This window comes from Nothobranchius furzeri, chromosome 14 (assembly GCF_043380555.1).
Source record: "Nothobranchius furzeri strain GRZ-AD chromosome 14, NfurGRZ-RIMD1, whole genome shotgun sequence".
In the NCBI taxonomy this organism is placed as follows: domain Eukaryota; kingdom Metazoa; phylum Chordata; class Actinopteri; order Cyprinodontiformes; family Nothobranchiidae; genus Nothobranchius; species Nothobranchius furzeri.
Window position 1 is genome coordinate 64,403,568 of NC_091754.1, and position 12,809 is coordinate 64,416,376.

The 12,809-nt window shown below is 43.0% G+C and overlaps 1 protein-coding gene across 7 annotated transcripts in view; it reads right to left on the bottom strand.

Annotated features, from left to right (window-relative positions):
- nrxn2b (neurexin 2b) overlaps nt 1-12,809 on the bottom strand; it is a 970,727-nt gene that overhangs the window by 541,915 nt on the left and 416,003 nt on the right. For all 7 annotated transcript variants that reach the window (XM_070544341.1, XM_070544340.1, XM_070544338.1 and 4 more), the window contains 2 exons: nt 8,913-9,351; nt 7,741-8,124 (listed from right to left, as the gene is read on the bottom strand). In XM_070544341.1, coding sequence (XP_070400442.1) covers nt 7,741-8,124; nt 8,913-9,351 — 823 coding nt within the window. The remainder of the gene's footprint in view (nt 1-7,740; nt 8,125-8,912; nt 9,352-12,809) is intronic.

Consider the following 12,809-nt stretch of genomic DNA (forward strand, 5'->3'; position numbering starts at 1 on the left):
CTTGCCCAAGGACACAACAGCAGAATTCTCTGTGCGGAGCCGGGATCGAACCTGCAACCTTCCGATTACCCGCTCTACCTGTTGAGCTACTGCTGCTGCATGATTCAGACATGGTTCTTTTCTTACCCTGAAACCAAAATGTTGGGAACAAAAGTGAAACTAGTCTAAAATGTTCTTATTAAAATCAGGTATCAGGTAGCAGAGTGGTTCCTGCAGGTGTCATCAGCCCTTCCACAAAGAGACAGCAGCAGAAAACGGCAGTTCCCTGAGCGCTGCTCGTATCTTTGCAATGTGCATCGACACGTCTCACAAAAGACTGACATGAGCCACTGTCACGGAGTGTTTCAAGCATTTAAAGTGTACAAATACATAATGTTCAGTGGTAAAGAAACCCCCTCAGAAACCTAAATGTGGTAGGAGCAGTGACATTTGTCACACTCTCTGGATAAATGCATTAACCTCTATGGGCACAGAGATTAAATAGCAGCCCTGCAGCAGCATCGATGCACCAATGTGATAAACAATGTACCCGTAATAAAGCTAGTGAGATCATCTCCATGATCATCCACCATCCTTTAGTCAATATTACGCATCCTCTCGGTGCTCTTTCACATATAAATAGACTTAAGAGACACACAACAGCATGTGGTTGGCTTTACTTTGTCATCCCTGTAGTGACTTTAAGCACCAGTAGATGGCAGAAGAGCTGCACAGAACCCATGGACATCATGCCAGCACGCAAGGATTAAACTGTTAAAATATCACCTCTCAGATAAAGAAATCTCATCCTCGGCTCCAACTGTCCTGATTTGAATCCAATCTCTCCTTCCCTCATTACCCTCCTTGTCCCTCAAAATCCAATACCGCCATGGCTCAGTCCCCTCCTCAGACGTGCAGCCATGGACCAATATGCCTGAAACAGCATGCTGCTATTTGACTAACTCACCCCATCGCCCCTGTGGCGGGTCCACCACCCTGCTTTTGTGTTGGACAGGCACAGATGGCACCCGTAGGCCCGGCTGCACCGCCACATCGCCGCCAGCCTCTTGACTGCCTCCTCCCAGCCACTGGACCCCTTTGTAACTGAGCCTCGGGTGGCATTTGGTCCAAACAGCTCCCACTGGAGCTTTTGCTGCTACTCTCACAGCAGCTTCTTGTTTATGTCAACTACTAGAAAGAATTGTGTCAATAAGTTTAATATGGTTTCTAGTGTTGACTTTTAGGTTCATGTTGACGCATTCTCAGAGTTGCTCTGCACACATGTTTTGTAAAGGAGTGCTTGGTGGCTTATGTGAGCCCATTTTATGTCACTTTAAGAGAGCTCTTGTGATGATGAGTGCATTTTCCTGCAGGAAATAACAAGGTCACTTCACTGAACGGAGTCACAGAGCTTACAGCCACATACACTCAAAGAAAAGCACCAAAATACACGTAAAGGGTATAAAAGCTTCAGCAGGATGGATAGACTTATTATTATGGTCATTTTGCCTTTTAGAGATAAGGCGACATCTTGTGGCAGCTCTGTATTTCAGATCACCAGAAAAAAACTCATGTATTCACCAGACTATAAAAAACTGTTTGTTTTATGTAGAATTTGTTTGCAAACATAGATAAAAGCCTTTTTTTATTCTGACCTTTGTCGCGTAAAGTAAAATAACAAAAATGTGTTATTTGGAAAATGTAAAAAGCCAAGTTGTGTATTTTTATAAATTAAACAAAAAACGTTCTGATTTAAAGTGTGTAGTTTCCAGGCAACAGGGGCAGCACATACATGCATCCATCCATCCATCCATCCATCCATCCATACATACATACATACATACATACATACATGCATACATGCATACATGCATGCATACATGCATACATACATACATACATACATGCATACATACATACATACATACATGCATACATACATACATACATACATACATACATGCATACATGCATACATGCATACATGCATACATGCATGCATGCATGCATGCATGCATGCATGCATACATGCATACATACATACATACATACATACATACATACATACATACATACATACATACATACATACATACATACATACATACATACATACATACATACATACATACATACATACATACATACATACATGCATGCATGCATGCATGCATGCATGCATGCATGCATGCATGCATGCATACATACATACATACATACATACATACATACATACATACATACATACATACATACATACATACATACATACATACATACATACATGCATACATACATACACACACACATGCGCACATGCATGCATACATACATACATGCATACATACATACATACATACATACATACATACACACACACATGCGCACATGCATGCATACATACATACATGCATACATACATACATACATACATACATACATACATACATACATACATACATACATACATACATGCATACATACATACACACACACATGCGCACATGCATGCATACATACATACATGCATACATACATACATACATACATACATACATACATACATACATACATACATACATACATACATACATACATACATACAAACATACATACATACATGCATACATACATACAAACATGCATACATGCATGCATACATACATACACACACACATGCGCACATGCATGCATACATACATACATACATACATGCATACACACACACACATGCACACATACATACAAACATGCATACATACAAACATGCATACATGCATGCATACATACACACACACACATGCACACATACATACATACATACATGCACGCATGCATGCATGCATACATACATACATACATACATACAAACATGCATACATACACACACACACACACACACACATACATACATACATACATACAAACATGCATGCATACATACATACATACATACATACAAACATGCATGCATACATACATACATACACACACACACACATGTGCGCATGCGCACATGCATGCAAACATACATACATACATACACACACACACACACACACATACATGCATACCATAAATCCTCTAATATTGGCCGGTATTCAATTAAAGGCCGGGTCTCCAATTTTGGCCGATGTCGGAGTCGGCGGAGGTGAATAACGGCCGTTTTTTTATTGTGGCCGGGTGGAATGTGGTAATAAGCAAGTACGGGGGGCGGTTGTGTCATCGTCTCACTTTTGATTTGCCAGTGATAGACCGCGAGGGTAACTTTAACCGTGCGGAGACGAAGAGGAGGCGAAAATTTGATATCAAGTTCAAAGAGAACGTGCTGATTATGCTGCAGAACACTCTGGGGAGCAGCAGCAGGGGTTGTATGAACTAGACTGGAGCTGACAGAAGACAACACATTTCTCCAATTCTGAAATCTCTCCACTGGTTCCCCGTGCAGTTCAGGATAAATTTCAAAATTATGCTTCTCACTTACAAATCCTTGAACCATCAAGCTCCTCCATATCTGTGTGAACTTGTCCATTACTACAACCCGCCGCGTGCTCTCAGGTCTGAAGATAAGCTCCTCCTAGCTGTTCCCAATGCACGTTTAAAAAGCCGTGGAGAAAGGGCTTTCTCTGTCTGTGCACCCAAGCTGTGGAACGCATTACCACTGCTAGTGAGGCTAGCACCAACAGCTAGCATTTTTAAATCACGCCTGAAAACTCACTACTTCAACCTAGCTTATACCACATAATTATGAACCTCACTGACATCTGCACTGTTTATAAACTGACTCCACAATTATCGACTTCCGTACTATTGAGGTTCTTTTTTAAAATGTTTTTCTAATTTTTACTTCACCCTGTGTCTTATTGATTTTTAGCTGTTATTTTTGGGAATTTTGTTGTATTTCCTTTTTATCTTTTATCTGTGTTCGACATGTTTGTATAACGCCGGTTTAATTAACCAACATTTTTAGTGTACAGCGCCTTGTTTGGTTGTAATGCCTTGTGAATGCGCTTTATAAATAAAATTGGATTGGATTGGATTGGATAGTCGACTTCACTATAGTGACTTGTTATGCCTGTCGCCGACTAGTCGCTGTCACGTGATAATGACCGGCAAGATGCAGTCCACGGAAAAGACAGCAGCCTGCTGTCAGCAGGTGACAAGCTCCTGTGCTCGTGGGGGCAACGCGCTGTGCCAGAGCGTCGGTACTGACACGCGATCGTTCATGTCGGTTCATTTCCTTTAACGTTTTCTGTCTTTTATTTGCGCCTGATGTGTTTCGCTGCTGTGGAGCGGGGCGCATCACCTTGTCCTCCGACGCACTGATCACTGATGCGGCCGCCAAGCAGGGAGCGCTCCGCTGTTTTTGCGGTCGGTAATCTGCCTCCTGAGCACGGCCACAGTAACAATCAGGTGTTGCCAAATTATTTAACACGCCATCGTTCATGTTGGTTCATTTCCTTGATGACCACCACTCTCTTACTACCTCGGATGCTCAATGCACTCAATTTTTGAAATTTTTTCTTGGAAAAATTGCTAGTATCCGGGCTCAGATTAGTTCTCCCTATGTCACTAGTCGTCCTGAACCCATTCGGCTTCGGTCTCTGGATAACTTTGACTTGCTTTCTTTGTCCTCTCTTGAGAACCTCCTGTCTGCCTTGAAGCCGTCAGGTTCTCCGGTTGACCCTGTTCCTCCACACCTCCTTAAAGAGACATATTCTGTCACTGGCCCCCTTATGCTGAGCATTATTAACAACAGCCTATCCACTGGTGTTGTACCCCGTGCTTTTAAACATGCAGTAGTTCAACCCGTTCTGAAGAAGCCTGGCCTTGACACCTCTGTTATGAGTAATTTTCGCCCGATCTCCAAGCTTCCATTTTTATCAAAACTGTTAGAGCGTGCTGTTTTTAACCAAATTATGTCTCATCTAGATGATCATGGTTTAATGGATCCCTTCCAGTCAGGCTTCCGATCCCTCCATAGCACCGAGTCAGCTCATCTTCGTGTTTTTAATGACATTTTATTAACCCTTGACTCTGGTTCTAATGTATTGCTGGTTTTATTGGATCTGTCGGCTGCTTTCGATACGGTTGATCATGCTATTCTGCTGACTCGGCTGAACCAGCTGGTCGGCATCCAGGGGACTGCCTTAGACTGGTTTAGGTCCTACTTCTGTGACCGCACCTTTAATGTTATGATGGGTAGTGCTGCCTCCCCCTCTGCGGCTTTGACTTGTGGTGTTCCTCAGGGCTCTATTCTTGGACCCCTTTTATTTAATTTATATATTTTGCCCCTGGGTGACATTTTTAAAAAACACCACATTGATTACCATTTTTATGCAGACGATTGCCAATTATATGCCTCTGTGAAGCCTAATGACTCCTTACTGCCCCTTGTTGAATGCTGTAATGATGTGAAGAGCTGGCTGTCAGAAAACTTTCTTTTGCTGAACGACGCTAAGACAGAGGCCATCATTTTCAGCCCTGGTACTTCTCAAAGTCCCCAACTGACCCTTCCATTTATCACAAGTGGGTTGAAAAACCGTGTCACAAACTTAGGGGTTGTGATGGACGCTAAACTAAAAATGGACATTCATGTCAACCAGGTAGTTAAGACCTGTTACTACCACCTGAGGCGTCTCTCTAAAGTTAAGCCCATTTTAAAAAGGCATCATCTTCATTCAGTTGTCCATGCATTTATTACTTCCCGTCTCGACTACTCTAACTCAGTGCTATACGGTATCTCCTCCTCCACTCTCGCTCGACTTCAGCTAGTGCAGAACGCAGCAGCTCGCTTCTTGACTGGCACCAGGCAGCGGGAACACATCACACCGGTTTTAGCAAATCTTCATTGGCTCCCCATCCATCTCCGGATAGAGTTTAAGATCCTGGTTTTTGTGTTTAAATCCCTAAATAACTTAGCACCTGGCTACTTGTCTGAGCTCATTCACCCATATGTCCCTACAAGATCCCTCCGATCAGCTGACCAACACCTCCTACATGTCCCTAGCTCTCGCTGTAAGTCCCGCGGGGAGCGCGCCTTTTCAGTTTGTGCACCGAAGCTCTGGAACCACTTGCCCCTCCCGATCAGACTCTCTTCCTCTCTTTCCCTTTTTAAGTCTCGTTTAAAAACTCACTTTTATTCTCTGGCTTTTAATTCTGTCTAACTTATTCCCTTTCTACCTTTCCTTTTAGGGTCGGATTACTTGATTTTAATGGATTTAGTTTTTATTTTTGATTGTTTTTATTGTGTGTTTTGTTCAGCACTTTGGTCGGCTCTCATGCCGTGTTTAAATGTGCTATATAAATAAAATTGGTATGGTATGGTATTGGTTTGCTGTCTTTTATTTGCGCCTGATGCGTTTCGCTGCTGTGGAGCGAAATTGTCAACTTGTCATCCGGTGACGAACCTCACTGATGCGGCCGGCGAGCAGCGAGCACCCCGCTGTTTTAGCGGTCGGTAGATCTTTTAGAACTGCAGTTCAAAGGTAACTCATGAGGTGAATATATATGAACCCAGGTAACAGTTTCTCTTTAGGACTGAGAGGAGATGCAGGAAGATAATAAACAGACAGGACAGAAAAATAGTCAAATAAAAACAAATTAGTTTTTGTACCTGCTGGTTGCAACAAACAGACACCATTGAAGGTAATCAGAGGTGAGGAACAGAAAATGAAATAATTATTTTAATGTTTAGAGCAGCAGGAACTCCGAGAGGCTGCAGGCGCATCAGTGAGTTTGCGGCCGCTGCGCAGGGGGAGGGGGGGGGGAGGGCTGAAGCAGGGGGAGGGGGGAGAGGGCTGAAGCAGGGGGAGGGGGGAGAGGGCTGAAGCAGAAACTACCGTTGTTAAAAGAAATGTGTTTAACTTTGAAAATGTGGGCGCAATTTTAATTGTCAAAAACTCCAGCGAACCATTAGTTCATTTTGCTCAAATAGAAATAGAGGCCTGCCTCTAATACTGGCCCTCCTTCCAATAAAGGCCTGGAGCTTGATGAGTTTGAGTCAAATACAGGCCCGGGCCTGTATTAGAGGATTTATGGTACATACATACAAACATGCATACACACACACACACACACACACACACACACACATACATACATGAATGCAATATATTAAATCTCTTTCTGTTATTTTAAACAGGTTTTGGAAAGAGTTTAGCAGTTTTGTTATGAAATTCATGTTTCTTACTACCTGCATTTTTATGAACATGGTAACATAATTTCCATAGTCGTCTGACAACCATCTGGCGTGACAACATCGGAAGGCACAGGACCCCAAGCTGGCCAGAAGGAAGCATGGCATCTAATAGCGTGTTCCCCAAAGACACTAGACCTGTGCTCTGTGTACTTTAGAACCAATATGTTAATTAAATGTTCTGAAGCCACCTGGACTGGACATTGTTCTGTTCATTTTCAACAGAATAACATTAAGAATCTCGATATCTTGTTCACGAGTGAGGGAAAGATGAAGCATGAGGTCGATAGGCAGCTTGAGGCTGCGTCTGCAGTGATGTGGGCGTTGTACGGTCTGTCGTGGTGAAGATCTACGTTCCTACCCTCACCTGTGGTCTATGCCTCTCTGCTAAGCCTGCTGCTCCCGTGACCTGACCCTGGATAAGCGGACAATAGTAGATGGATGGATGAACCGTTCTAAGGGATGTTTTTTGTTCTGGTGATTAGAAGTTCAGGTCTGCTATCAGAAGTAAAAGAAAGATCTCCAATCATGCTTCTTTCACTGAGTAGAATCTTCTACCTCACCTATTTCACAGTTGGTGCCCAGATATCCGGTCCCTGTGCAGTCACATATGTAGCGGTTCCAGCCTTCCTTGCACAGACCTCCGTTGCTACATGGGGCACTGCTGCACCTCTTCTGCAGCTCTCGGGTGCAGAAGCTGCTGACACCCAGAGCACTCTGGATCTCAGCCAGGCGACGGACATCACGACTTTTGCCATCAATGAAGAGGTCACGAACACAGCCAACGTAACCGTAGTTGAGGAGTGCTGTCCAAACCTCTGGTGGTAGGATGAGCTCTGACTTGGTCTCAGGCAGTCCGCCCAGGTACATATCACTATCCAGGTCCAAGATTTCACTGCCCTCTGGAGACATGAAGGGCATGCTACGGCTGTTGACTGAGATGGATCCTTAAACAGAAGAAGAAGGTCAAACAGACAACTTGAATTATCTAATAAAGAAAGGAGATGAGCTGATTAGCACCAGGTACGTTTTTGTTTAACTGCATCCATCTTCCAGTACACGTGAAAGAAGAGTGGATGGGTGCTGAGCCAGTGGGAGATCAAGAGGGTGAGAAGCTAATCTATGGGTAAAGAACTAAAAAGAGAGGAACAGCAACCAGGGAGAAGATGACAGCAGACTGTGTGAGTGCACGTGTGTCTAATGTGTCTATGAAGGTCTAAATGGAAGAGAAGGGAAGCAGAATGCAGCCGGGAGTGGGCGAAACAAAAGGCCTCTCTCCTTCTGTGATTAACGACTTCATCTTAATTTTCTATTAAAAGCCAATTACAGCAGAAGCAGCGGTGAGATCGCTTGCCCACGCACACACACACACACACACCCTTCCTCATTATAGGACACCATTAGGAGGAGATATCATGGCCACAATGTGCTATAACACCTAGAGATCATTCATCCGACACCACATAATGAAGCAGAGAGGTGCTGGAGTTTGAGACCACAGACAGGTGGAGGCATCCTGAGGTATCGCCCAGCTTTGAAAAGTACATCTACATAAAAATGCACCACAGGCTTCATCCTCCTCAGTGTCTGTAACAGCGACTGAATTAATACGAGACTCGGAACGGCTCAGTTCAGCCCTCATTCCTTCTGATGTGTGACCTAAACACTAAAAACATACTCCACGGAAATACTTTGACCAGATACGTTTAGTTGTCAGGCTCCTACTAGTCTGTACCTTTTCTCCCTTCCCTCTGGAAGTCTACATGGCACCATTCTCCATCGTTGACCTTCTTGTTGCTGGCCTTCAGCTTTGTTTTTCCAGAACCCATATCGATCAGTAGGTATAAATATCCATCCAGAAGTTCCATGGCAAAGTAATCCGTCTTCAGTTCCCTACCAGGCTTCTGCTCTTTAGGACCCTGAGGGCGGCCGTGGCTGAACAGCAGCAGCCCGCTGGGTTCTGTGGTACGGAAGTCAAAAGAGATAGAACCTGTCTTCTTGGTGTTCCACTTGGGAAGGGAGATGTAGGACTCCGGGCTTTCAAACGTTACAGGATCCAGCGCTGCTACGTCCTCACAGCGAAACACCAGGTCCCCGTTTAGAGTGATTTTGGGGTCACGGTCGATGGCCAGCCGAGAGAGCTCCAGCTTAAAGTCGTTGTTTTTGTAAACCACCTGGAGAACAAGGGAGACCCAAAAGGATTAGTGTTATGATGTTAGAGACGCTAACCCTAGACCCTAACTGGTGACTTTCAACACATCCATGGTTCTACATATGAGGACATAATAAAATAACACAGCTGATACTGAACATCTTAAATGCCCTGAAATGGTGGACTTAGCCGCCAACCCCCACCCCCCCACCCCCCCAGCTTCATGAATACCAACATCACGTAACGATGGGGATAAAACCGAGTCTCTCTTGGTATCTGAAATGAGATTTGACTAACTTAGACGATTACTGTTGAATGTTGGTTTGTTTTGTGTCCTCATGTAGAATGAATGATGAAAATGTTATTTTTGTGCTTTTTTAATGATTAAATGAAACCAAAACCTCCTAGAACAACAGCAGAGACACTTTAGTTTGACTGTGACTGCTAGTTCTTATCCAGAAACCAAAGGCAGCTGCAGGCAAACACACTCCATACCTAACATTAAAACACATCCTAGTGCATGCTTTAGAGGCTCACGAGGAAACCCAGAGTGATACAAATATGGGAAGGTCTGACATGAATGATGAATTTGTTTTGACTGACAGTTCAGATTCAGCCTTTGCTGAGCAGAAGCTGCAGGAAATCCCCCAACAAACATTGGACCAAATAAACGTTATTGATGCTAAATCACTTATTATGGAAGTATTTCACAGTTCAGACTAGACTCACCCAGCGTCCACTCAAGGCTCATGAGTTGCTTTCATGCATTTAATTGATGAGATAAGAGTTGTGTCGGTGCACAGCACTCCAGTGTACCGGCCTCTTAATTACACTGTTTGAACTCCTCAAAACGTGTGGAAACTATTTGATGTGGTACATGAAATGAAGCTTAGAAACACAAACAAATGTGCACATTAAACCGGCAAGAAGAGCTAAAAAGGCTCCCGGGAAAATCCCAGAACACAAAATACGGATGTTGCCCACAGCATTAATGCAAATGTCTCAACCGCCCTTTGATGAAATATTCTGTCGCTCTATGGTTTTATTCTCAAAGTGGTTGTGTGTGTGTGTGTGTGTGTGTGTGTGTGTGTGTGTGTGTGTGTGTGTGTGTGTGTGTGTGTGTGTGCGTGCGTGTGTGTTCTCAATGAATTAAAAATCAGAAACAAATTCTTGTCTTCCCTATTTTTCTGTCCATGTGTTGAACACTGCACATCTGCTTTGAAGAGGCCATCTTTCAAGGAAACAGCATCAACCAGCGAGGTCCTCAGTTGGTGCTTTTCTCTTCATGTGTTACTCTTCACACACTCTCTCACACACCTACACAAAGCTGCGGACAGCCGATGAAGGAAGAAAGGCTTTTCTGCATTCCCATATTAGTTTTATTCTGCTGTTCTCGGAGCTGCAGAGCAACATAGACGGTTCTGTCACTGCAGTGTCCTGTCAGCAGATGTGCTCCGGTGAAACGTGACAGAGCAAAAACACAAACATGTTTAGCTAATAAACCTGCTTATTACTGCTAGAAAAGCCTTCTTGCTTTCACATGCACCAGGCTAATCAGCCGTGTTACATGTGTTTACCCAGGAATGCCAAGTTCATAAGCACTTCATATTAGATCTACAACGTTCATAAATAATAATCATCAGGAACTCAGTTCACCAGCAGGCACTCATTTTAGTTTGTCCAGAATTAGACATCACATACAGAAACGATGGATGGATGGATGGATGGATGGATGGATGGATGGATGGATGGATGGATGGATGGGTGGGTGGGTGGGTGGGTGGGTGGGTGGATGGATGGGTGGATGGATGGATGGATGGGTGGGTGGGTGGGTGGGTGGATGGATGGATGGATGGATGGATGGATGGATGGATGGGTGGGTGGGTGGATGGATGGATGGATGGATGGATGGATGGATGGATGGATGGGTGGATGGGTGGGTGGATGGATGGATGGATGGATGGATGGATGGATGGGTGGATGGATGGATGGATGGATGGATGGATGGATGGATGGATGGATGGATGGATGGATGGATGGATGGGTGGATGGGTGGGTGGGTGGGTGGGTGGGTGGATGGATGGATGGATGGATGGATGGATGGATGGATGGGTGGGTGGGTGGGTGGGTGGGTGGATGGATGGATGGATGGATGGGTGGGTGGATGGGTGGATGGGTGGGTGGATGGGTGGGTGGGTGGGTGGGTGGGTGGATGGATGGGTGGGTGGGTGGGTGGGTGGGTGGATGGATGGATGGATGGATGGATGGACTGGTGATTAACCCTCTGAGGCTCAAAATAAGTTGTGATAGAAGGACGAACACCTAAGTACTTCAGGGGTACTTCTGAGTTAAACAATGCTCATTAATACGTGTGAGGAGTAAGCAGGTGTGTAGGTTTTAACGTTGCTAATCTGCCTCCAGAGGGTTAAAACACAAAATAAAAACGATGAGAAACAATGAACCACGTTTATTCTACTGCTGATTTGACCCTTAGTTCACGTTAAATTGAGATTTTACCCTAAAATAAAGAGAATGAACGTAGAAACAACAGTTCTTTAGTAGCTGTTCTCCTGCCCACCTCCAGCTGCCAATGAAAGCAGTGTTTTCCTCTAATCCAGCAAGGTGCTGGTGTCACATTACAGCACGGCTATCATAGGTCTACAACAGCGATCGGTGGCTATATGAAACCATATCAGTCTGATACGATCGATAAAACACACCATGATTAAGACCTCAACCCCACATGTTCTACTCAAGTCTGCATCTGAAGATCCCTTTTTAAAACCCATTCATGTAACTAAGCAGATGTTTTCATCTAAAGTGGATTCCAGGCGAGGCAGATCAGTATCTCACTCAGTGACCTTTCAGGAGGGACTCGGGGAACTTGAGAACTGAATCAGCATCTTTTCACTTTAACAACCTCTAAACATATCGATTTGAAACGGTCAAAATAATCTTTATTCCCTCCACAAATTCAAGGAAGTCAAAACCATATATATATATGGTATATATATATATACCATATGGTATATATATATATATGGTATATATATATATACCATATGGTATATATATATATATATATATATGGTATATATATGGTATATATATATGGTATATATATATGGTATATATATATACCATATATATATATATATATATGGTATATATATATACCATATATATACCATATATATACCATATATATATATATATATACCATATGGTATATATATATATACCATATATATATATATATATGGTATATATATATACCATATATATACCATATATATACCATATATATATATATATATACCATATGGTATATATATATATACCATATATATATATATATATATATATATATATATATATATATATATATATATACCATATGGTATATATATATATGGTATATATATATATATACCATATGGTATATATATATATGGTATATATATATATATATATACCATA